Below are 26,256 nucleotides of genomic sequence, written 5' to 3'. Positions count from 1 at the left end.
GCACAGGAGGACCTTTAAGATCTTTAACTTCTGTGTAGCTCATAACATAATAACAGTCTTGTTCATAATGTAATACGTTATTATATCATGAGAACATTATTACATTATAAACTTCAAAACGTTTATAATGTATGAAATAAATAATGAATTTATTACATTATTCAACTTGCTTAGTTCATCAGGTAATAATGTATTACCTGATGAACTAAACTGTTATGTTAAGGTTATCAAGGTATTGTGGTTTTATTACATGATGTAATGTTCTGAGTTTTTACATTCTGTTTCCTCTCTGAGTGTTTCTGATGTTTGATATCGGAGCAGAAGTTCTGGACAGCTCGTCATTCAATCAAAGATCAAATTAATATAACGTTTGTCTTTCAGACTAAAACAGGTTGTTTGTTAAAATGTGCCATTTGAGCGTTTTCATGTGACTGGTTCTGATCCGCCGCCGACAACTAAAAACAACTCAGTTTTAGAAAGATGGAGGTTAAAGGGAGAGTTCAGGTGTTTCTCAGTGAGGTTCTGTGAGGTTCTGATCCAGAGTCAGTGTATTACTACAGTAGATGGAGGTTAAAGGGAGAGTTCAGGTGTATCTCAATGGGGCTGTCAGACAGCTCTTTGTGACGGGGAACTGGAGCTGTTATCTACGCTCTCTTCAAAGACACCAGACTCCATTGAAAAAAACCTGTTATTTAACCTCTCAGAACATGGAGGTTGTTGGTCTACTGCTGCACCGATCGGTTAGTTAGTTTGTGTTACTGAGTGACTTTGGTGACTCCAGACAGTCACTCAGCAACACAAACTAACTAACCAGACAGTCACACAGCAACACAAACTAACTAACCAGACAGTCACACAGCAACACAAACTAACTAACCAGACAGTCACACAGTAACACAAACTAACTAACCAGACAGTCACACAGTAACACAAACTAACTAACCAGACAGTCACTCAGCAACACAAACTAACTAACCAGACAGTCACACAGTAACACAAACTAACTAACCAGACAGTCACTCAGCAACACAAACTAACTAACCAGACAGTCACACAGTAACACAAACTAACTAACCAGACAGTCACACAGTAACACAAACTAACTAACCAGACAGTCACTCAGCAACACAAACTAACTAACCAGACAGTCACACAGTAACACAAACTAACTAACCAGACAGTCACACAGTAACACAAACTAACTAACCAGACAGTCACACAGCAACACAAACTAACTAACCAGACAGTCACACAGCAACACAAACTAACTAACCGATCGAGCAAGGTAAAGCATGAAAATATTATAAATATAGCGAAAACTGAAACTGATATCAAAGTTTTTAGGTGAGTAAAATGTGTTTCGCTAACTTTCTAACTTACTGATATTTCAGAGCCGTGGTCGGGGCCATAGATTTAACTTACTGATATTATAGAGCCGTGGTCGGGGCCATAGATTCTAACTGACTGATATTATAGAGCCGTGGTCGGGGCCATAGATTCTAACTGACTGATATTATAGAGCCGTGGTCAGGGCCATAGATTTAACTTACTGATATTATAGAGCCGTGGTCAGGGCCATAGATTTAACTTACTGATATTATAGAGCCGTGGTCGGGGCCATAGATTCTAACTGACTGATATTATAGAGCCGTGGTCAGGGCCATAGATTCTAACTGACTGATATTATAGAGCCGTGGTCAGGGCCATAGATTCTAACTGACTGATATTATAGAGCCGTGGTCAGGGCCATAGATTTAACTTACTGATATTATAGAGCCGTGGTCGGGGCCATAGATTTAACTTACTGATATTATAGAGCCGTGGTCGGGGCCATAGATTCTAACTGACTGATATTATAGAGCCGTGGTCGGGGCCATAGATTCTAACTTACTGATATTATAGAGCCGTGGTCGGGGCCATAGATTCTAACTGACTGATAATTCAGAGCCGTGGTCGGGGCCATAGATTCTAACTGACTGATATTATAGAGCCGTGGTCAGGGCCATAGATTTAACTTACTGATATTATAGAGCCGTGGTCGGGGCCATAGATTCTAACTTACTGATATTATAGAGCCGTGGTCGGGGCCATAGATTCTAACTTACTGATATTATAGAGCCGTGGTCGGGGCCATAGATTCTAACTGACTGATAATTCAGAGCCGTGGTCGGGGCCATAGATTCTAACTGACTGATATTTCAGAGTCGTGGTCAAGGCCTGTGATGTGGAGCTCAGAGTTGATGTCTTTAAGCTGCTGATTGATGAAACATGATATTAACATCCTGTCTGTCTGTCTGTCTGTCTGTCTGTCTGTCTGTCTGTCTGTCTGTCTGTCTGCAGGGTGTCGACCACCAACATGTCAACACAGGCGCCGACGTTCACGCAGCCGCTGCAGAGCGTCGTGGCACTAGAGGGTAGTGCCGCGACGTTCGAGGCTCAAGTTAGTGGTAAGAAAGGTTTCTGTTTATTCTGTTTGAACTCAAACTGAGGAAACATTCTGATTTATATTTAATAAACATTTTTGATTCAAACTTTAATCTCTTTTATTTGAACATCTCTGAATCCTGAGAAGAGTAAAGTAGAAGATGTGATTCTATTTTGTACGTGAAGTTGAACAGAAGTGAACTGAATCCATCGTCAGTTCAGCTCTTCTGCGTTCTGGAGGTTCATGTTTATTGTTCTCTGGTCCGGTTCTCCTCTCCTCTGCAGGTTCTCCAGTTCCTGAGGTGAGCTGGTTCCGTGATGGCCAGGTTCTTTCCACCGCCGCTTTACCCGGCATTCAGATCTCGTTCAGCGACGGCCGCGCTGTTCTGAAGATCCCCGCCGTGACCGCCGCACACAGTGGAAGATTTTCTGTCAGAGCAACCAACGGTGCTGGACAAGCCACGAGTACCGCCGAACTCCTCGTTACAGGTGAGACACCGGTACCGGTGAGACCGTGGACGGGCGGGGTATTCTGAGAACTCCAGATTAAAGTCTTACATTTACATGAAAACAATGAGAGAGAAAACAACGGTTTGAAAGGTTGGATCAACCTCAACACTCGTTACTGCTCATGTTCCCTCCAGCCGAGACGGCGCCGCCCAGCTTCCTTCAGAGACTGCAGAGCTCCTCGGTGAGACAGGGCAGCCAGGTGAGGCTGGACGTCCGAGTCTCCGGCATCCCGACGCCCGTGGTGAAGTTCTACCGAGAGGGAGCCGAGATCCAGAGCTCTGCCGACTTCAGGATCCTCCAGGAGGGAGACCTGTACGGCCTGCTGATCGCCGAGGCCTTCCCAGAGGATTCTGGGACATATTCTGTGACCGCCACCAACAGCAGTGGACGCGCCACCTCCACCTCTGAGCTGCTGGTTCAGGGTCAGCACCTTTAATCTGTTTGAACCATTTCAACAAGCTAGCCTAGCTTAGCTTAGCGTAAAGACTAGAAGCTGCTAGCCTAGCGTAGCGTAATAATAATAGTTATTATTATGATATAAATCTATGAATGAAAGAATGTTTAGAACTAAAACCCAGTTTGAGTTGACTCCTGATGTTGAGTTATAGTGATGATGATGAGTTATAGTGATGATGATGAGTTATAGTGATGATGATGAGTTATAGTGATGATGATGAGTTATAGTGATGATGTTGAGTTATAGTGATGATGATGAGTTATAGTGATGATGATGAGTTATAGTGATGATGATGAGTTATAGTGATGATGATGAGTTATAGTGATGATGATGAGTTATAGTGATGATGATGAGTTATAGTGATGATGATGAGTTATAGTGATGATGTTGAGTTATAGTGATGATGATGAGTTATAGTGATGATGTTGAGTTATAGTGATGATGTTGAGTTATAGTGATGATGATGAGTTATAGTGATGATGTTGAGTTATAGTGATGATGATGAGTTATAGTGATGATGAGTTATAGTGATGATGTTGAGTTATAGTGATGATGTTGAGTTATAGTGATGATGAGTTATAGTGATGATGATGAGTTATAGTGATGATGATGAGTTATAGTGATGATGATGAGTTATAGTGATGATGTTGAGTTATAGTGATGATGATGAGTTATAGTGATGATGATGAGTTATAGTGATGATGATGAGTTATAGTGATGATGTTGAGTTATAGTGATGATGATGAGTTATAGTGATGATGTTGAGTTATAGTGATGATGATGAGTTATAGTGATGATGTTGAGTTATAGTGATGATGATGAGTTATAGTGATGATGATGAGTTATAGTGATGATGATGAGTTATAGTGATGTTGAGTTATAGTGATGATGATGAGTTATAGTGATGATGATGAGTTATAGTGATGATGTTGAGTTATAGTGATGATGATGAGTTATAGTGATGATGTTGAGTTATAGTGATGATGATGAGTTATAGTGATGATGATGAGTTATAGTGATGATGATGAGTTATAGTGATGATGATGAGTTATAGTGATGATGATGAGTTATAGTGATGATGTTGAGTTATAGTGATGATGATGAGTTATAGTGATGATGTTGAGTTATAGTGATGATGTTGAGTTATAGTGATGATGATGAGTTATAGTGATGATGTTGAGTTATAGTGATGATGATGAGTTATAGTGATGATGAGTTATAGTGATGATGTTGAGTTATAGTGATGATGTTGAGTTATAGTGATGATGAGTTATAGTGATGATGATGAGTTATAGTGATGATGATGAGTTATAGTGATGATGATGAGTTATAGTGATGATGATGAGTTATAGTGATGATGTTGAGTTATAGTGATGATGTTGAGTTATAGTGATGATGATGAGTTATAGTGATGATGATGAGTTATAGTGATGATGTTGAGTTATAGTGATGATGATGAGTTATAGTGATGATGATGAGTTATAGTGATGATGTTGAGTTATAGTGATGATGATGAGTTATAGTGATGATGATGAGTTATAGTGATGATGATGAGTTATAGTGATGATGTTGAGTTATAGTGATGATGTTGAGTTATAGTGATGATGATGAGTTATAGTGATGATGTTGAGTTATAGTGATGATGATGAGTTATAGTGATGATGATGAGTTATAGTGATGATGATGAGTTATAGTGATGTTGAGTTATAGTGATGATGATGAGTTATAGTGATGATGATGAGTTATAGTGATGATGTTGAGTTATAGTGATGATGATGAGTTATAGTGATGATGATGAGTTATAGTGATGATGATGAGTTATAGTGATGATGATGAGTTATAGTGATGATGATGAGTTGATGATGTTGAGTTATAGTGATGATGTTGAGTTATAGTGATGATGATGAGTTATAGTGATGATGTTGAGTTATAGTGATGATGATGAGTTATAGTGATGATGATGAGTTATAGTGATGATGTTGAGTTATAGTGATGATGATGAGTTATAGTGATGATGTTGAGTTATAGTGATGATGATGAGTTATAGTGATGATGATGAGTTATAGTGATGATGTTGAGTTATAGTGATGATGATGAGTTATAGTGATGATGATGAGTTATAGTGATGATGTTGAGTTATAGTGATGATGATGAGTTATAGTGATGATGATGAGTTATAGTGATGATGTTGAGTTATAGTGATGATGATGAGTTATAGTGATGTTGAGTTATAGTGATGATGATGAGTTATAGTGATGATGATGAGTTATAGTGATGATGTTGAGTTATAGTGATGATGATGAGTTATAGTGATGATGATGAGTTATAGTGATGATGATGAGTTATAGTGATGATGTTGAGTTATAGTGATGTTGAGTTATAGTGATGATGATGAGTTATAGTGATGATGATGAGTTATAGTGATGATGTTGAGTTATAGTGATGATGTTGAGTTATAGTGATGATGATGAGTTATAGTGATGATGTTGAGTTATAGTGATGATGTTGAGTTATAGTGATGATGATGAGTTATAGTGATGATGTTGAGTTATAGTGATGATGATGAGTTATAGTGATGATGATGAGTTATAGTGATGATGATGAGTTATAGTGATGATGATGAGTTATAGTGATGATGTTGAGTTATAGTGATGATGATGAGTTATAGTGATGATGTTGAGTTATAGTGATGATGATGAGTTATAGTGATGATGATGAGTTATAGTGATGATGTTGAGTTATAGTGATGATGATGATGTCATCAGTTTATTAATATAGAAGAAGGTGTGTTTTCAGGTGAAGAAGCCGTTCCAGCAAAGAAAACCAAGACGGTGATTTCAGCCTCTCAGATCTCTCAGACCCGTCAGACCAGAGTGGAGAAGGTACCAGAGAGTCCACCACACAGTTCTGATCTGATCCAGGATCTGATCCAGGACCTGATCCAGGATCTGATCCAGGACCTGATCCAGGATCTGATCCAGGACCTGATCCAGGACCTGATCCAGGATCTGATCCAGGATCTGATCCAGACTCTGATCCAGGATCAGATCCAGACTCTGATCCAGGATCTGATCCAGGATCTGCTGCTCTGATCTAACCTCCTCTCTTCTCATTGGTCCGTCCTCAGAGGATGGAGGCCAGTTTCCAGGCCACCGCCATGATGGAGATGCAGGTGGAGGGCGCCGAGCTGATTCAGCAGCTGGCTCACAAGACTCCGCCCAGAGTTCCTCCCAAACCAATGTCCAAGTCCCCGACTCAGTCCTCGTTGGTCGCCAAGGTGGCCGGAGGACGCCAACAGTCGCCGTCACCCGTCAGACACGTGAAGGCGCCCACGCCGACGCCTGTCAGGTGGGTGGAGCCTTTAGTAACGGCTTTAATCTGAGGATAAAGGTTGTAGTGGATGTGTTTGTGCTGTAGAGGTCTTAGACCAGCGAGCGGGGCGATGGCGTTATCGGAGGTTGGTAACGTGACCTCCCTCCCCCGTCTCCAGGCCTGCCTCTCCCACTTCAAGACTCTCAGTCTCCCCCATCAGGCCCGTCAAGTCCCCCATCACCGCACGCAAGCTGGCGGCCGCCGCCGGCGACGTCCTCCCGCCCTGGAAGCAGGGAGACTACGTGGGTGAGGCCAGCTACACCAGCATGACCAGCATGACCAGTATGACCAGCAGCACCGTCACCCAGCTGGGCCAGGAGCAGCGCTGGGAGCAGCAGGTCACCGGGGTCAAAGAGGTAAGGGGGGACCGGCTCGGGGTCAGGGGGTCCACACCGCCATCTGGTGGTCAGGGGGTCCACACCGCCATCTGGTGGTCAGGGGGTCTACACCGTCATCTGGTGGTCAGGGGGTGGTCAGGGGGTCCACACTGCTGTCTGGTGGTCAGGGGGTCCATACCGCCATCTGGTGGTCAGGGTGTGGTCAGGGGGTCCATACCGCCATCTGGTGGTCAGGGGGTCCACACCGCCATCTGGTGGTCAGGGGGTCCATACCGCCATCTGGTGGTCAGGGGGTCCATACCCCCATCTGGTGGTTAGGGGGTCCATACCGCCATCTGGTGGTTAGGGTGTGGTCAGGGGGTCCATACCGCCATCTGATGGTTAGGGGGTCCATACCGCCATCTGGTGGTCAGGGGGTCCATACCGCCATCTGGTGGTTAGGGTGTGGTCAGGGGGTCCATACCGCCATCTGGTGGTTAGGGGTTCCATACCGCCATCTGGTGGTCAGGGGGTCCATACTGTTAGATCAGATTATTACATATTATCAGGGCTCAAAGAGTTAATAAAGTTTGGGTTGAAAGACGTTGAACCGTCCTCCCGTCCTGTCTTCTGGACGTTTGGACCGTATTGTCTTTCTTGGTTTTGTGTCTCTTCTTCCTCCTGTTGTCTCTTGTTTGGCGTCTACCAGCCGTCTGAAGACCAAAGTTAATCCTCTGATTTGGTTGTTAGCCTCAAACTGTTGACATGGAGTCAGAATCTTGTGGGACGCTGGATGACTCAAGTTCTACGCAGGATGGCGAGGGATGGGACGGCGCTACGAGCCACGAGGAAATGTCGTTTGACCATAACGTCCATCGTTCAAACGAACGGGCAGATATCTGTGAAACATCTGACCACCGAGACACGACGTCCTCAGTGGAAGACGAGCAGGAGACGCCAATAGACGGCGTGACGGAGGAGATGTGTTTCAATCCGTCATACATCTGTACAGATCTGTCCTCCGTCTTCGTCCACGAAGACTCGTCTCCCGTGTCTGACGGAGAGCTGCTCCACCTCCGTTTAACCCAACAAACGGTCACGCTTCAGAACCGCGACGTCTCGTCTGGTTTGTCCGATGAAGAGCGGCGCTACCGTGATCTCAACCGAGACGTCCGCCCGGCCGTCAAGCAGCCGGAGGAGCAGGTAGCTCTTCACCTGTCTGAGTGGACGCGTCACGGCTGCTCCTCCATCTTTGATTATTAGTTTCATTATTAGTCATCATCATCTTTCACGCCTCTTGTTTCAGTTTGGTTCACTTCACTCTGACTTCTCTTCAGCTCCTTTCACTGTTGTCTCTGCTGCATGTCAGACAGATGAGCATGTCTTCAATGTCTCTGTGAGTACATGTACACCAGTACCCTGTCCACGACTGTCCAGGACTGTCCATGACTGTCCAGGATTGTCCACGACTGTCCATGACTGTCCAGGATTGTTCATGACTGTTCATGACTGTCCATGACTGTCCAGGACTGTCCAGGATTGTCCAGGACTGTCCTTGACTGTCCATGACTGTCCATGACTGTCCATGACTGTCAATGGCTGTCCATGACTGTCCATGACTGTCCATGACTGTCCAGGACTGTCCAGGACTGTCCATGACTGTCCATGACTGTCCAGGACTGTCCATGACTGTCCATGACTGTCCAGGACTGTCCATGACTGTCCATGACTGTCCATGACTGTCCATGACTGTCCAGGACTGTCCATGACTGTCCATGACTGTCCAGGACTGTCCATGACTGTCCATGACTGTCCATGACTGTCAATGGCTGTCCATGACTGTCCATGACTGTCCATGACTGTCCAGGACTGTCCAGGACTGTCCATGACTGTCCATGACTGTCCAGGACTGTCCATGACTGTCCATGACTGTCCATGACTGTCAATGGCTGTCCATGACTGTCCATGACTGTCCATGACTGTCCAGGACTGTCCAGGACTGTCCATGACTGTCCAGGATTGTCCATGACTGTCCATGATTGTCCATGACTGTCCATGATTGTCCATGACTGTTCATGACGTCTCCATACAACTCCACATAGAGGACATTAATCTAAAAACCTGGAACAGTTCCTGCTTTGCGACAGTGAACCGACAGCAGTAAGTTCTGATCCAGGTTCAGATGATCAGAGTGTGACGGTGGTGCTGCTGTACGTGGACTCACTCACTGCTGATTGATGACATCACAGAGGCAGGACGTTGTGGACAGGTATAAGGTCTATCTGGATATATATCTGATCCGATTGTCCCGTCCACCTGCCTGTCTCTGTGCCGCCGTCCTGCCATGGATGTCCTGAGATCTATGTGCTGCTGGTTGTGTCTCCAGGCTGAGGGAGGGATTAGAGCCGGGGCCGTGGCCAAAGTGGTGGCCGCCGTCGACCTCGCTCGTGTCCGTCAGCCGGTGCATGTCGAAGACGAGGAGGCTGAGGCTGTAGAGGGAGAGTTAAGGCAGCAGGCCGCCGCCGCCGCCGCCATGTCTGCTGATCAACAGTATCGAGCCAGCTGGACAACAACAAGAGAGCAGGCTGGTCAGATGCTTACTGCTGCTCAGGAGGTTACACCTGAACCAACCGTGGCGCCGCCTCAGGTTAGCGAGGCCTCCAGAGCAACGAACAGAACTACCAAGAGATTTGACCAAATGATCAGATTCACTTAGAATATGTTGATCTGCACCGGCAAACAATTCATCAGGATAACGACTCCCAGGTGTCCACAGGGACTATAACGACTCCCAGGTGTCCACAGAGACTATAACGACTCCCAGGTGTCCACAGGGACTATAACGACTCCCAGGTGTCCACAGAGACTATAACGACTCCCAGGTGTCCACAGGGACTATAACGACTCCCAGGTGTCCACAGGGACTGTAACGACTCCCAGGTGTCCACAGGGACTATAACGACTCCCAGGTGTCCACAGAGACTGTAACGACTCCCAGGTGTCCACAGGGACTATAACGACTCCCAGGTGTCCACAGAGACTATAACGACTCCCAGGTGTCCACAGAGACCATATCGACTCCCAGGTGTCCACAGAGACTATAACGACTCCCAGGTGTCCACAGAGACCATAACGACTCCCAGGTGTCCACAGAGACTATATCGACTCCCAGGTGTCCACAGAGACCATATCGACTCCCAGGTGTCCACAGAGACTATAACGACTCCCAGGTGTCCACAGAGACTATAACGACTCCCAGGTGTCCACAGAGACTATATCGACTCCCAGGTGTCCACAGAGACTATAACGACTCCCAGGTGTCCACAGAGACTATTACGACTCCCAGGTGTCCACAGAGACTATTACGACTCCCAGGTGTCCACAGAGACTATAACGACTCCCAGGTGTCCACAGAGACTATTACGACTCCCAGGTGTCCACAGAGACTATAACGACTCCCAGGTGTCCACAGAGACTATAACGACTCCCAGGTGTCCACAGAGACTATAACGACTCCCAGGTGTCCACAGAGACTATAACGACTCCTAGGTGTCCACAGAGACTATATCGACTCCCAGGTGTCCACAGAGACTATAACGACTCCCAGGTGTCCACAGAGACTATTACGACTCCCAGGTGTCCACAGAGACTATAACGACTCCCAGGTGTCCACAGAGACTATAACGACTCCCAGGTGTCCACAGAGACTATTACGACTCCCAGGTGTCCACAGAGACTATAACGACTCCCAGGTGTCCACAGAGACTATAACGACTCCTAGGTGTCCACAGAGACTATAACGACTCCCAGGTGTCCACAGAGACTATTACGACTCCCAGGTGTCCACAGAGACTATAAATTATTTGCCAGTGCTTTAAGATAATTATTCTCAGAAGATGAATCTAGAAGGACAAATCTCTTGATAACATGTCATTAATTGTTCCAAACATTTACATTTATATAAATATATATATATATATTGTCCAGTAACGCTCCTGTGAACTCTGTTGGTTACTCCAGATTCAGACAGCGACAGAAATGTCTTCCCATGTGGACACTGGTCTCGCCTCGTCCCCAGTTCCACATTTCACAGTTTCTAAAGTTTCTGTCCCAAAACATGAGGCTAGCTCCGAGGTAAGAGAGGCACCATCAGGCAAGCAGTAGAAAACAACCTGCGGAGAAACAAAACTGACAAACTCTAAACTAAACTAAACTTTAAAATGAAATGCTGAAATAATAGAAAGTATAATCCAATGATTGAACCTGTTATTGACCCTTCGCTAAGCCCGCCCCCTTCGTTACCGCTGCTGACCTGTCCATCGTTCTGTTCTCACGAGTCTTTGCTGTAATGACTGCTGTAACGGGCAGATTAGCACCTATAGCTAGCTATTATACATTTGAAGTGTTTTCAGATGAACCATTTTATACAAGAACCCGTTAAAAGGGCTACATACGTGGTGTTGTGCTAACTGAGGCTAAAGCTAACAAGTCCCGCCAGTTGATGATGTATGGATATAAAGACAGCGTTGAGTCTGACTCTGGTTGTTTCAGTATAAACTGATCAGGACAGATGTGCTAACGTTAGCTTAAAACCTGACATCATCCAGGTCTGAAAGCGAGAACCGGACACTAGTAAAAACGTCCGCCTACAAAGTGCCGTACAAAAGTAAAACTACATTATTTCTATTCTGTCATATTCTACTGAAATGTTGAACTATAAAATATTATAAATATAATAAGCGTTTTCAGTCCAAAATGGCGGCAGCGACTAAAATTACAATATATTCACGTCACAACTCCGAAAGTCCGAGTTTTCAGAGACTTTCCACTGACGAGGTCGTGAATGCGACATTGGGGGGGGGGGGGGGGGTGAACACGGTAAACACCGCCACACCTGAAGGAACCAGTAAACACCTGCTGTGACTAGTTACTGTTGCTAAGCTACGATTGGACAGGTGCTGTTTGGGGGGTTTAGCGAACGCTCAGTTGGTTCTTACTGCTTGCCTGAAATGCAAACTTGTTGTGAGGCGTGATGTAGAAGTGATAAAATAACAAAGTGAATCCACCTTTAACCTGTTTTTCTTTCACCCATTTAATCAATAAACACCAGAACCCATCTATTAATCCAGCTTTCTCCAAAGTGTTGTAGCTTTAATAAACTAACGCCGCGTAGCTCCGTAGCTCCGTAGACCCGTAGACCCGTAGATCCTTCCCTGTGCTGTGGTTTAACACAAACCCACATGTTTATTGATGCCTGTTCCTCCTCTTGGCTCGGTCAGGTTTCCATCGCCGGCTCGGCGATCGCCACTCTGCAGAAAGAGTTCTCTTCATCCTCCGCCGCCGCTAGAAAGATCATCAAGCCCGTCAAGTCTCCCAGTCCGTCTCGTACGATGGCGGAGACCAGAGGGACGCTGGAGGCCGTCCCCCCGCCGTTCAGAGAGCAATATCAGAGTCGTTTTGGCTCTGAGTTACAGACGGGGGTGGTGTTCTCGGGGGGCATGGAGAGAGTTTATGAGGACTGGGGAGCCCAGGTTTGTAATCTAGTTTAGTGGTCTGGATCTGAACAGGACAAGAAAACCTGATAGAGTCCAAACCAGCAATAAAGAATCAAAGTCCAAGACTTTGGTCTGGAGAAAGATGTCTCGACATCCAGTAGCTGTTGATATTTTAATAACCTCTCTGACCTTCATCAACTGTCAAATTATCCACTTTAATTACACGGCTGTGTTGAATCCTCGATTCTGATTGGTCAGTCATGGCGTTCTATGGTCGGTTATTTCTTAGTAACGGACCGTTGCTATGGGCGTAGTTCTGATGTCGGACTCTGGAGGACCGTTTTTGTGTCAAACATATTGATTTCTTCAGTAAGTAGCCGTGTAATAAGCAGGATAATGTACAGCCAGCGGGTCATTGTTGTGAAAGAATCCCCTATCCTTTATCCCTTACTTAATTCAAGACACATCAGATCTAAGAGGCAGAATGAATCCTTTTGATTTGACCCTAACCCTTTTGATTATAGCGCCACCCCAAACTTTACAGGAGCGACTCCTTGACCTTTAGTATAGTTTCTTTAAGTCAGGTTTTCTTGATTTATGTGAAAATCCAGGTTTTAATTTCCCTCTAATAAAACTTTTAACATGCTCGTCGATGCTCATTCTCACCTCTTGATCCCACCCAGCCTCCCTTCCTTCCATCTTTCTGTGCTGTGTCATCTTTTCTTTATTTGTTGGATGTGAACAGGAAGTTAAAGTCTTGTCCGGTGTGCGTTCACTATGTTGTTGATTTTTAGAAGAAGGTGCATTTTTTTGTTGAATTCTAACCAATCTGTGACTCTCCGGCAGGTGATGGAGGCAGCAGCTGTACCTGCAGGCGGCGGCGTGATCCCCGCCACACTGGTGTCGGTAAGCTGGATCCTCAAAAACCACTAAACATATTGATGAAAATAACATGTTCTAAAAGTGTTGTTGTGTCTGTTCAGGGCCTGAAGAACACGAATGTGACGGAGGGCGAGTCGGTGACGCTGGAGTGCCAGATCGGCGGTCACCCCACACCCGTCATCATGTGGTTCAGAGAGGACTACAAGATCGAGAGCTCCATCGACTTCCAGATCAGCTACAAGAACGGATTCGCCCAGCTGGTGATCCGCGAGGCGTTCGCCGAAGACAGCGGACGCTTCACCTGCACCGCCACAAACGAGGCAGGAACCGTCAGCACCTCCTGCTACCTGCTCGTCCAGGGTACGTACAATCAGCAGAACAGGAGGAAAAGCATCAGTCGATACCCGCTGAGACACTCGGGGGAGGAGGGTCTACTGTGACCCCCTGCATCTGTTGCTACATCTGGAATCTGTTCAGTCCGACATGGCGCCTCCTGCTGGAGACTAACCCTGTCTTTCTCCTCCAGTGTCCGAAGACATCGAGAGCAGAGAGGAGATCGCTGTCGTCGTCACCGAACACGTTGAAACAGCTGAGAAACTGTGAGTCCATCAAGCTATAAAGATGAATAGATGCAGTTAACACAGTCTACCGGCTCAACATTAACTCAACAAAGGACATTTCAGCTTCTTTATTTCTTAATCGTTGAGACTTAGAGATAGCTAGCGGTAATATAATAATATAATAAATTCAACTTATATAGCGCTTTTCAAGGACTCAAGGACTCGGTACAGCTTGTGCTGGTGATTCTAAAAAGAGATTTGTATTTTCAGAGTAACCGAAGAAACCAAAGAACAGGTGAGCGTGGCCGAGTCAGACGCTGCGGCCGCCGCTCCCTTCTTTATGAGAAAGCCAACCGTGCAGAAGCTGGTTGAAGGAGGAAGTGTCGTGTTTGAATGTCAAGTCGGGGGAAGTCCCAAACCTCACATCATCTGGAAGAAGAGCGGCGTACCGCTCACCACCGGATACAGGTATGTAATGCCCTCAAAAAACACTGGTCAGCGCCACCAAAAAAAAGAAAATGCCTCTATCCACCCTGTGCGTTGCCTCTGGGCTCTGCCTGTCGGAACCTGTGTCCGATCGGACTTGAAGCTGTTGTTACTCACGTTGTTCCTGCCTATCTAGATCCTTGCTTGTGTTGTACAAACTCTCAGAAGTACGTCGCTTTGGACAAAAGCGTAGAATGTGTAAATTGTAGAATTGTAGAAACAATGAATCGTGTGAATGATGTCTGTAACGACTGCTGCAGCCTCCAGGGGGCAGTAGCCATCATTAACGTGCTCTTTCTCCTCCAGATACAAAGTCGCCTACAAGAAGGAGTCTGGAGAGTGCAAGCTGGAGATCTCCATGACCTTCGCCGATGACGCCGGAGAATACTCCGTCTTTGTCAAGAACCAGTTGGGAGAAGTCTCGGCCTCCGCCCATCTGCTGGAGGAAGGTACGTCGACTCTCCATCGATAACATCCACCATGCTGACCTCTGATGTCAGGGTGGGTTCAGCCAATGAACTAAGTTAACTGAGCTCATGTAATATTAATGTTTTGTAATGTTTGTTAACAGAGGAATACGAAATCTACATGAAGAAACAGGAAGCAACCTTTAAGACTGAAGTGACCGCCGTGGTGCAGGAGCCCAAAGTGGGAGATGTTCCCCCCATTGTAGTTACAACAATGGAGCAGATGACCACCACCATTATCTCTGGACAGGTATGACCATCACTAGTAATCCTGGGCCTTATGGGCCCCCTGAGGGTCTGGGAACCATAGTTTGCACTGTAGCCTTCCTAGAACCTTTCAGATATCTGCTATCACCAAGGAAAGTCTACACTACAAGTAGAAAGAAACCAGGAGAACAATGGACACATTCAAAGTCGTAGCAATGATGGAAACACTTTGAAATCATGTGATGTGATCAGGGTTGAGTTGTTGGTTCCAACAGTGGAACTATCACAAGTATTCCCATAGTATCCCGTGATTTTTCCTTTCCTAACCCTGACAATTCTTGGGTTTGCTTGGCAACTAGGGCTTTGCCAATATTTAAACACTGAACTGTGATTGGATGATTATTGATTGACAGTCAGAGAACTCAAGAATTCTTGAGGACGTCATTTACAGATTTCCAACGTCTCATCTCATCTGCAGGAATTCCATCTTTCTGCCATTGAGCAGAGGATCATCCAGGAGATTGAACTGTGCATTATGAAGATCACATACAGAGAGATCGTGACGGAGGACGGAGAGTTGATGGTGACTGCAGACCCCACCGAGGCGGTGCAGCCCACCTTCGACACTCCCGTCAAAAACTACAGAATCATGGAGGGAATGGGCGTCACTTTCCACTGCAAGATGGCTGGAATGCCACTCCCAAAGGTACCGAATCTTTAAGAAATAGGTTTCAAATAGAGTTCAGAATTGCACATTTGTATCCAAAGTAGTCTTACAATGGTCTTCTGTCTTCTACCAGATTGTTTGGTACAAAGACGGCCAGCGTATCAGGGCCGGCGACCGATACCAGATGGAGGTTCTTCAGGATGGACGAGCCAGCCTTCGTGTGCCCGTGGTTCTGCCAGAAGATGAGGGCGTGTACACCGCCTTCACCGCCAACATGAAGGGAAACGCCGTCAGCTCTGGGAAGCTCTACGTTGAGCCGTCCGGAGCTGTGACGCCTCAGAGATACACCCCACAGCCGGCGATGCAGAGGATCAGGTAACTGGAATAAGAAATACTGGTAAAAGTGTAGAACTGTGGACGCCAGTGTATCAACGACTCTGCTCCTTCCTCAGGTCCACATCTCCGCGTTCTCTGAGCCGCTCTCCTGGACGTTCTTCCAGCCGTTCTCCCGGACGTTCTCCGGCCCGCCGGCTGGACGAGACCGACGAGGCTCAGCTGGAGAGACTCTACAAGCCCGTGTTTGTCATGAAACCTTCCTCATGTAAATGCTCCGAGGGGCAAACCGCCAGGTTCGACCTGAAGGTCGTCGGCAGGCCGATGCCCGACACGTACTGGTTCCACAACGGTGAGTAAAAAATAGATAAATCTTCATTAATTTGTTCTTGAATAAGATTTGTTCAAAATAACCAAAATCTGTTCATCGCCTCCTCAGGACAACAAGTGGTTAGCGACTACAACCACAAGATCGTGGTTAAAGAGGACGGAACCCAGTCCCTGATCATCGTCCCAGCCATGCCTCACGACTCTGGAGAGTGGACCGTCGTCGCTCAGAACCGAGCTGGACGGTCGTCCATCTCCATCACTCTCACTGTTGATGGTAAGACTGCAGCTCACCGTGGACGTTCTGTGAACACTGTTTTGAAGAGGAGACTTATGAACGTTTGTTGACTTCCTTTCTTTCTTTTTTAGCTAAAGAAACCTTGCTGCGCCCTCAGTTTGTTGAGAAGCTGAGGAACATCAGTGTGAAGCAGGGCACTCTGGTTGAACTGGCTGTCAAAGCCATCGGAAACCCCCTACCTGACATCGTCTGGCTGAAAAACAGCGACATCATCAGCCCACACAAGCACCCACACATCAGGTAGGTTTTATATTAGCTGTTTTATCAGTATTTATAAATTGGCTCTCTATCACCCAAATTGAGTTGACCGTAAACCCAAAGGACCGTTGAAGTTATTTTGTAATTATATTTAGGGACAATAGATGTTCAGATCTTCTTTAAATAGGCGAGCTAGCTGCCACTACACAATCACAAACCATGCTTGTAGGAGTGGCCATCCAAGGAATCACCACCTTACCGTGGTGGAGGGGTTTGTGTGCTCCAGTGATCCTGGGAGCTGTGTTGTCGGGGGTATTAGCTCCTGGAAGGGTCTCCCAAGGCAAAGTGATCCCAGGGGAAGGGCCAGACCAAGAGCGAATCACAGACCCCTTAATGAATCGACCAGAAAAGAGATGTTGCACCTCGCCTGGAAAAGAGAAACTGGGGCCCCCCTTCCGGAGCCAGACCTGCGAGGCAACCTCGCCGGCGAGCGTCTAGTGGCCTTGACGCATGGGGCTTGGCCAGGCACAGCCCACCACTTGCAGGGATAGGCATTGGGGTCAGGTGCAGTGTGAGTCGGGCAGCTGGCAAAGGTGGGGACCTAGGCGTCCCGACCTCCGGCTTCGCAGACTGGCTCTACGGACGTAGAACGTCTCCTCTCTGACAGGGAAGGAACCGGAGCGGGTGCGGGAGGTGGAGGTGGAGCGGTACCAACTAGACATAGTTGGACTCAACTCCATGCGGGGCGGGTGTGAGGATACTCACGAGCACCCAGCTGAGCACCGCTGTGTTGGAGTTCTCCCCGGAGAACCAGAGGGTCGCCTCTATGTGACTGCGAGTCGCTGGGAGGAAGTCTCTGATTGGTGTTTGTGCTTATGCACCAAACAGCAGCTCAGAGTACCCAACCTTCTCTGACTGATTGTCGAACCTCAGATCCAGGAGGAACAATGTGGACTCCGTCCTGGCCGTGGAACAGTGGACCAGCTCTTTACCCTTGCAGGGCTGTTAGAGGGGTCATGGGAGTTTGCCCATCCAGTCTACATGTGTTTTGTGGACTTGGAGAAGGCTTACGACTGTGTCCCCCGGGGAGTCCTGTGGGGGGTACTGTGGGAATATGGGGTATCGGGGTCATTGTTACGAGCCATCCGGTCCTTGTATAACCAAAGTGAGAGCTGTGTCCGTATACTCGGTCAAAGTCAAACACGTTTCCGGTGGGTGTTGGCCTCCGCCAGGGTTGTCCCTCGTCTGACTATCCTCCCTTTGGAGGTTTTCCAGGCACGTCCAACTGGTAAGAGGCCCCGGGGTAGATCCAGAACACGCTAGAGAGATTATACATCTGGTCTGGCCTGGGAACACCTCGGGGTCCCCCAGAAAGAGCTGGAAAACGTTGCTGCCCCCGCGACCAGGCCCCGGATAGGCAAAAGATAACGGATGAATCTCCATTCATCCGTTGAGTAACCTCACACCCACCCTGCATGGAGGTGAACTCAACTATATCTAGTTGATACGGCTCCACCTCCCGCACCAGCTCCGGCATTCAGTGTTTATACTTAATTTTCTCCGTCCCCATCGGAAAATGTAGATATTCATCCAATATTTTGAACTTTCTCTATTTATGATTTCATGTTTTTATTTTGATGACTTAAGAACCGACTAGTCAAGTACCTGTTCCAACGTATTCGTCAAAGCAAGTTTTTCATTGTAGTAAAAACACAAATGTTAAAGATATTCTGATATGACAAATCCATCTTCCAGGGTTGAAGGAACCAGAGGAGATGCCAAATTCCAGATTCCCTTAGCAGCTGGCTCAGACAGCGCCTGGTACACCGCCACAGCCATCAACAAGGCTGGCAGAGACACCACTCGCTGCAGAGTCAACGTGGAGGTGGACTATGTTGAACCTGAACCAGAGAGGAAGCTCATTATTCCCAAAGGAACCTACAAAGCTAAAGAGATTGCCCCTCCAGAGCTGGAGCCCCTCCACCTGCGATACGGTCAAGACCAGTGGGAGGAGGGCGACCTCTACGACAAAGAGAAGCAGCAGAAACCACAGTTCAAGAAGAAGCTGACCTCTGTCCGAATGAAGCGCTTCGGTCCGGCTCATTTCGAGTGCAGACTGACCCCTATCGGTGACCCCACCATGCAGGTGGAGTGGCTGCACGACGGGAAACCCCTGGAAGCTGCCAACAGGCTGCGCATGGTCAACGAGTTCGGCTACTGCAGTCTTGACTATGAAGTTGCGTACGCTAGAGACAGCGGCGTCATCACCTGCAGAGCTACCAACAAGTTCGGCGTCGACCAGACCTCGGCCACCCTGGTTGTCAAGGATGATAAGGGTCTCGTTGAGGAAACGCAGCTTCCTGAAGGCAGGAAGGGAGCACACCGAATCGATGAGATAGAGCGCATGGCTCACGAGGGAGGACCCTACGGAGTCACTGCTGAGGAAGATTCTGAGAAAATGAAACCTGAGATTGTCCTTCTTCCTGAACCAGCCAGAGTGGTGGAAGGCGAAACAGCACGATTCCGCTGCAGAGTGACCGGTTATCCATCACCCAAGGTGAACTGGTATCTCAACGGACAACTTATTCGCAAAAGCAAGAGATACAGACTTCGTTATGACGGCATTTACTACCTGGAGATCACTGAAATCAAATCCTATGATTCAGGAGAGGTCAGAGTAGTGGCTGACAACAACCTGGGCTCAGCCGAACACACCGTGAAGCTGGAGATTCAGCAAAAAGAGGACTTCAGGACTCATCTGCGCCGAGCCCCAGAGGGTAAGGCAGCTGAGGCCGCACCCGAACCTGGAAAAGTACAATTTGAGGTGGTGAAGGCTGACATAGCCACAGATGACTCTCAGCTGAAAGAGGTGGTCAAGCTGAAGAAGGCCCAGAGAAATATCCACGAGAAATCCACAGAGGAGTCAGACGAGCTGAGGGGCAAGTTCAAGCGCAGGACAGAGGAAGGATATTACGAGTCCATCACCGCCGTGGAGCTCAAGTCACGTAAGAAGGACGAGTCCTACGAGGATCTGCTGAAGAAAACCAAGGAGGAGTTGCTTCACCGCGCCATGGCGAAGGAGGAGGCTGAGAAGAAGAAGGAAGAGGAGCGCCGCAAGATTACAGCTAAAGCTCTAAAACCAGAGAGGGTCAAGCTGTCAGCTAGCATGGAAGCTCCTAAGATCCTGGAGCGTATTACCAGCCAGACAGTCAACCAGGGCGACGAAGTCAAGTTCAGGGTCAGAGTGGTCGGCAGACCAGAACCCGAGTGCCAGTGGTTCAAGAACGGAGTTCAGCTGGAGAAGTCTGACCGTATTAACTGGTACTGGCCTGAAGATCACGTGTGTGAACTGGTGATCAGGAACGTCAGAGCCGAGGACTCTGCTAGTGTCATGGTTAAAGCATCGAGCACCGCCGGAGAGACTTCAAGCCACGCTTTCCTGCTGGTGCAAGGTAACAACTCTTGACTTTCTACAGTCTACATGTAATTCTGCATTTGCCTCGGGTGCTTTGTAACAATGGTTTTGTTGTTATTTTTGCAGGAAAGCAAGTCATCACCTTCACACAGAAGCTGGAGGATGTCAACGCCAAAGAGAAGGACACCACGGCGACCTTCGAGTGTGAAACCAATGAGCCTTTTGTTAAAGTCAAATGGTTGAAGAACAACGTGGAGATCTTCTCCGGAGACAAATACAGGATGCACTCTGACAGAAAGGTTCACTTCCTGTCTGTGCTGATGATTGACATGAGGGATGACGCAGAATTCAGCTGCGTGGTTATAGACGACGACGTCAGTACAACTGCCAAGCTCAACGTTGAAGGTGGGTTGGTCAACAGCTGAAGATAATAGAGATAATGGACACAGAGGCATATCCCAACACTGGCTCCGAGCTTTGAACTGATCTCTTACTCTTAATCTTAGTCTCCCTCTAGCCATGCAGGAAATACTATAAAATCTTGTTGTGTTGTTGTGGGAAGAACTTTTGAATGTAAATACAATTTAGGCACTTTACCTAAATGACATCCGTAAATCAGCAAATTAACTCAAGTGTACAAAGCACAGCTTTAATCTGCAAAATGTAGATGCACTTTTTGTTTATTTCCAATAAACTCATATTTGCAAACAAGGATATGCAAGCAAAACTTTTAGATGATTCATAAACAAGAGTTTTTGATTTGCAAACAAAAGTTTTTCGTACACATTAATGCATTTGTAATCACTGATGTCCCGTCTGTTTCATGTGATCAACAGGAGCTCCGCTGGAGATCCTGAAGCAGCTGGAGAGCACCGAGGTTCCCGAGACGTATTCTGGAGAGTTCGAGTGCGTCGTGTCCCGAGAGGACGCCGAGGGCAGCTGGTTCTTTAGAGAGAAGCTGCTCTCTCCCAGCAGTAAATACGTCATGTCCTCCCGCCGTGGACGGCACACCCTGTCCGTCAAAGACGTCAAGAAGGAGGACCAGGGAAAATATACTTTCAAAGTGGGCGACTTCAAGACGAGTGCATCGCTGAAAATGAAATGTGAGTGATGGAAGTAAAGTTCAAAGCTCGTCTATCCGTCCAGAAATTAGTTCTAAAGAAAGACATGTCTGTCCTGATGTTTCAGTCAACATGTCTGTCCTGATGTTTCAGTCAACATGTGTGTGTTGATGTTTCAGTCAACATGTCTGTCCTGATGTTTCAGTCAACATGTGTGTGTTGATGTTTCAGTCAACATGTCTGTCCTGATGTTTCAGTCAACATGTCTGTCCTGATGTTTCAGTCAACATGTCTGTCCTGATGTTTCAGTCAACATGTGTGTGTTGATGTTTCAGCCAACATGTGTGTGTTGATGTTTCAGTCAACATGTCTGTACTGATGTTTCAGTCAACATGTCTGTACTGATGTTTCAGTCAACATGTCTGTCCTGATGTTTCAGTCAACATGTCTGTCCTGATGTTTCAGTCAACATGTCTGTCCTGATGTTTCAGTCAACATGTCTGTCCTGATGTTTCAGTCAACATGTGTGTGTTGATGTTTCAGCCAACATGTGTGTGTTGATGTTTCAGTGCGTCCGGTGACCCTGATGCAGCCTCTGACTGACCTGACGGTCTGCGAGGGCGACATCGCTCAGCTGGAGGTGAAGTTCTCGCAGGAGAACGTTGAAGGAACCTGGATGAAGACCGGCCAGCCGGTCGTGGCCTCCAGCCGCGTCCACATCGTTATCGACAAACAGATCCACAAACTCCTGATTGAAGACACCATCAAGGACGACCATGGGATCTACTCCTTTGTGGTTCCCGGTCACGAGATCTCAACCTCTGCAAAGCTCGTTGTTCAGAGTACGACACCTCAGATGTATTTTTCTAAAGGATTTAGTATTTCAAAATAAAACGTTACAAACTAAAGATTTTCTCTTTGGTTGCAGAAATCGGCGTCTTGGTCCCGCTGAAGGACACGAGTGCTGTTGAGGGCACCAAGGCCGTCCTGGAGACCAAGATCTCCGCTCAGGACGTCCTCTCAGTCAAATGGTTCCACAACGACAAGCTGCTGACGCCCAGCGACCGAATCCAGATGGTGGCGAAGGGAGCCAAGCAGCGCCTGGTCTTCAACAGGACCTACGCCTCCGACGAAGGACGCTACAAACTGGTGGTCGGCCGCGCCGACACCAGCTGTGCATTCTCTGTTCAGAGTAAGTCAACATAAATATCATCTCTGTGTACGTCAACACATGCTTGAACCTCTCTCCGTTAGATGAGTACATGAACAGAATCATGCGTCCCTTGTTTCACTTATAATGTTCATATACTCTGTATTCATCACACCAATAATAAAGTGAGTAACTCAAGAACTCGTCCTCGTACTGACGTAAAGCTTCAAAAACACATTTTCTGGCCCATTCAGAACACCTCAAAGCAGAGAAGAGAGATCTGGTTCCATTGATGCCACATCTAAAGGACACGGTCATTAAACATGCTTTCACAATTCAGCTCCTAACCGAGGCCAGTTGCATAAAAACAGACCTCGTCTGTCTCTTTAATATAACTGATATATGAAATCCTGCTGTTTACTGACGTGTCTCTAATCTGAACCAGTTTCTCTGCAGGATCCGGGGATTGTTAGAATGGGAAGAATGATATATTTACATGTCTGGAATAATAAATTAAAGATATTTACAATCAGGGGAACGTCCATACCGGGACTCCGAAACTCTAAACCCGCATACAGTCTCACACTATATAGTATATATAGTATTTATACATGACCTATAGAAAACTACAGTATTTATACATGAACTATAGAGAACTACAGTATTTATACATGAACTACAGTATTTATACATGACCTATAGAGAACTACAGTATTTATACATGAACTACAGTATTTATACATGACCTATAGAGAACTACAGTATTTATACATGAACTATAGAGAACTACAGTATTTATACATGAACTATAGAGAACTACAGTATTTATACATGAACTACAGTATTTATACATGACCTATAGAAAACTACAGTATTTATACATGACCTATAGAGAACTACAGTATTTATACATGACCTATAGAAAACTACAGTATTTATACATGACCTATAGAAAACTACAGTATTTATACATGACCTATAGAAAACTACAGTATTTATACATGAACTATAGTATTTATACATGAACTATAGAGAACTACAGTATTTATACATGAACTACAGTATTTATACATGACCTATAGAGAACTACAGTATTTATACATGAACTATAGTATTTATACGACCTATAGAGAACTACAGTATTTATACATGACCTATAGAGAACTACAGTATTTATACATGACCTATAGAGAACTACAGTATTTATACATGAACTATAGTATTTATACGACCTATAGAGAACTACAGTATTTATACATGAACTATAGAGAACTACAGTATTTATACATGAACTATAGTATTTATACGACCTATAGAGAACTACAGTATTTATACATGACCTATAGAGAACTACAGTATTTATACATGACCTATAGAGAACTACAGTATTTATACATGAACTATAGAGAACTACAGTATTTATACATGACCTATAGAGAACTATAGTATTTATACATGAACTACAGAGAACTACAGTATTTATACATGACCTATAGAGAACTATAGTATTTATACGACCTATAGAGAACTACAGTATTTATACATGAACTATAGAGAACTACAGTATTTATACATGAACTATAGAGAACTACAGTATTTATACATGACCTATAGAGAACTATAGTATTTATACATGAACTACAGAGAACTACAGTATTTATACATGACCTATAGAGAACTATAGTATTTATACGACCTATAGAGAACTACAGTATTTATACATGACCTATAGAGAACTACAGTATTTATACATGAACTATAGTATTTATACGACCTATAGAGAACTACAGTATTTATACATGAACTATAGAGAACTACAGTATTTATACATGAACTATAGTATTTATACGACCTATAGAGAACTACAGTATTTATACATGAACTATAGTATTTATACGACCTATAGAGAACTACAGTATTTATACATGACCTATAGAGAACTACAGTATTTATACATGACCTATAGAGAACTACAGTATTTATACATGACCTATAGAGAACTATAGTATTTATACATGACCTATAGAGAACTACAGTATTTATACATGACCTATAGAGAACTACAGTATTTATACATGACCTATAGAGAACTATAGTATTTATACGACCTATAGAGAACTACAGTATTTATACATGACCTATAGAGAACTACAGTATTTATACATGACCTATAGAGAACTACAGTATTTATACATGACCTATAGAGAACTATAGTATTTATACATGACCTATAGAGAACTACAGTATTTATACATGACCTATAGAGAACTACAGTATTTATACATGAACTATAGAGAACTACAGTATTTATACATGACCTATAGAGAACTACAGTATTTATACATGAACTATAGTATTTATACGACCTATAGAGAACTACAGTATTTATACATGAACTATAGTTTTTATACGACCTATAGAGAACTACAGTATTTATACATGAACTATAGAGAACTACAGTATTTATACATGACCTATAGAGAACTATAGTATTTATACATGAACTATAGAGAACTACAGTATTTATACATGAACTACAGTATTTATACATGACCTATAGAAAACTACAGTATTTATACATGACCTATAGAGAACTATAGTATTTATACATGAACTACAGTATTTATACATGAACTATAGAGAACTACAGTATTTATACATGAACTACAGTATTTATACATGACCTATAGAGAACTACAGTATTTATACATGACCTATAGAGAACTACAGTATTTATACATGAACTATAGAGAACTACAGTATTTATACATGAACTATAGAGAACTACAGTATTTATACATGACCTATAGAGAACTACAGTATTTATACATGACCTATAGAGAACTACAGTATTTATACATGAACTATAGAGAACTACAGTATTTATACATGACCTATAGAGAACTACAGTATTTATACATGAACTACAGTATTTATACATGACCTATAGAGAACTACAGTATTTATACATGAACTACAGTATTTATACATGACCTATAGAGAACTACAGTATTTATACATGAACTATAGAGAACTACAGTATTTATACATGAACTATAGAGAACTACAGTATTTATACATGAACTACAGTATTTATACATGAACTATAGAGAACTACAGTATTTATACATGAACTACAGTATTTATACATGACCTATAGAGAACTACAGTATTTATACATGAACTATAGAGAACTACAGTATTTATACATGAACTATAGTATTTATACGACCTATAGAGAACTACAGTATTTATACATGAACTATAGAGAACTACAGTATTTATACATGAACTATAGAGAACTACAGTATTTATACATGAACTATAGTATTTATACGACCTATAGAGAACTACAGTATTTATACATGAACTATAGAGAACTACAGTATTTATACATGAACTATAGAGAACTACAGTATTTATACATGACCTATAGAGAACTACAGTATTTATACGACCTATAGAGAACTACAGTATTTATACATGACCTATAGAGAACTACAGTATTTAAACATGACCTATAGAGAACTACAGTATTTATACATGACCTATAGAGAACTACAGTATTTATACATGACCTATAGAGAACTACAGTATTTATACATGACCTATAGAGAACTACAGTATTTA

At 44.6% G+C, this 26,256-nt stretch overlaps 1 protein-coding gene across 1 annotated transcript in view; it reads left to right on the top strand.

Annotated features, from left to right (window-relative positions):
• The window catches only part of ttn.1 (titin, tandem duplicate 1), a 227,197-nt gene that overhangs the window by 5,505 nt on the left and 195,436 nt on the right, over positions 1-26,256 (top strand). Inside the window, exons 2-23 of the mRNA XM_074658001.1 lie at positions 2,341-2,447; positions 2,710-2,913; positions 3,069-3,356; positions 6,188-6,273; positions 6,519-6,739; positions 6,882-7,119; positions 13,422-13,481; positions 13,559-13,817; positions 13,984-14,056; positions 14,288-14,485; positions 14,810-14,952; positions 15,075-15,220; positions 15,656-15,883; positions 15,978-16,219; positions 16,297-16,529; positions 16,617-16,781; positions 16,874-17,042; positions 18,756-20,452; positions 20,542-20,820; positions 21,252-21,518; positions 22,046-22,318; positions 22,405-22,668. Of these exons, the coding sequence (XP_074514102.1) occupies positions 2,357-2,447; positions 2,710-2,913; positions 3,069-3,356; positions 6,188-6,273; positions 6,519-6,739; positions 6,882-7,119; positions 13,422-13,481; positions 13,559-13,817; positions 13,984-14,056; positions 14,288-14,485; positions 14,810-14,952; positions 15,075-15,220; positions 15,656-15,883; positions 15,978-16,219; positions 16,297-16,529; positions 16,617-16,781; positions 16,874-17,042; positions 18,756-20,452; positions 20,542-20,820; positions 21,252-21,518; positions 22,046-22,318; positions 22,405-22,668 (5,824 nt within the window). The 5' untranslated portion in view covers positions 2,341-2,356. The remainder of the gene's footprint in view (positions 1-2,340; positions 2,448-2,709; positions 2,914-3,068; positions 3,357-6,187; positions 6,274-6,518; positions 6,740-6,881; positions 7,120-13,421; positions 13,482-13,558; positions 13,818-13,983; positions 14,057-14,287; positions 14,486-14,809; positions 14,953-15,074; positions 15,221-15,655; positions 15,884-15,977; positions 16,220-16,296; positions 16,530-16,616; positions 16,782-16,873; positions 17,043-18,755; positions 20,453-20,541; positions 20,821-21,251; positions 21,519-22,045; positions 22,319-22,404; positions 22,669-26,256) is intronic.

Source organism: Sebastes fasciatus, chromosome 14 (genome assembly GCF_043250625.1).
Source record: "Sebastes fasciatus isolate fSebFas1 chromosome 14, fSebFas1.pri, whole genome shotgun sequence".
Taxonomy (NCBI): domain Eukaryota; kingdom Metazoa; phylum Chordata; class Actinopteri; order Perciformes; family Sebastidae; genus Sebastes; species Sebastes fasciatus.
Note: the sequence above shows the minus strand (reverse complement) of the source record. Positions and strands in the feature narration are given on the sequence as shown.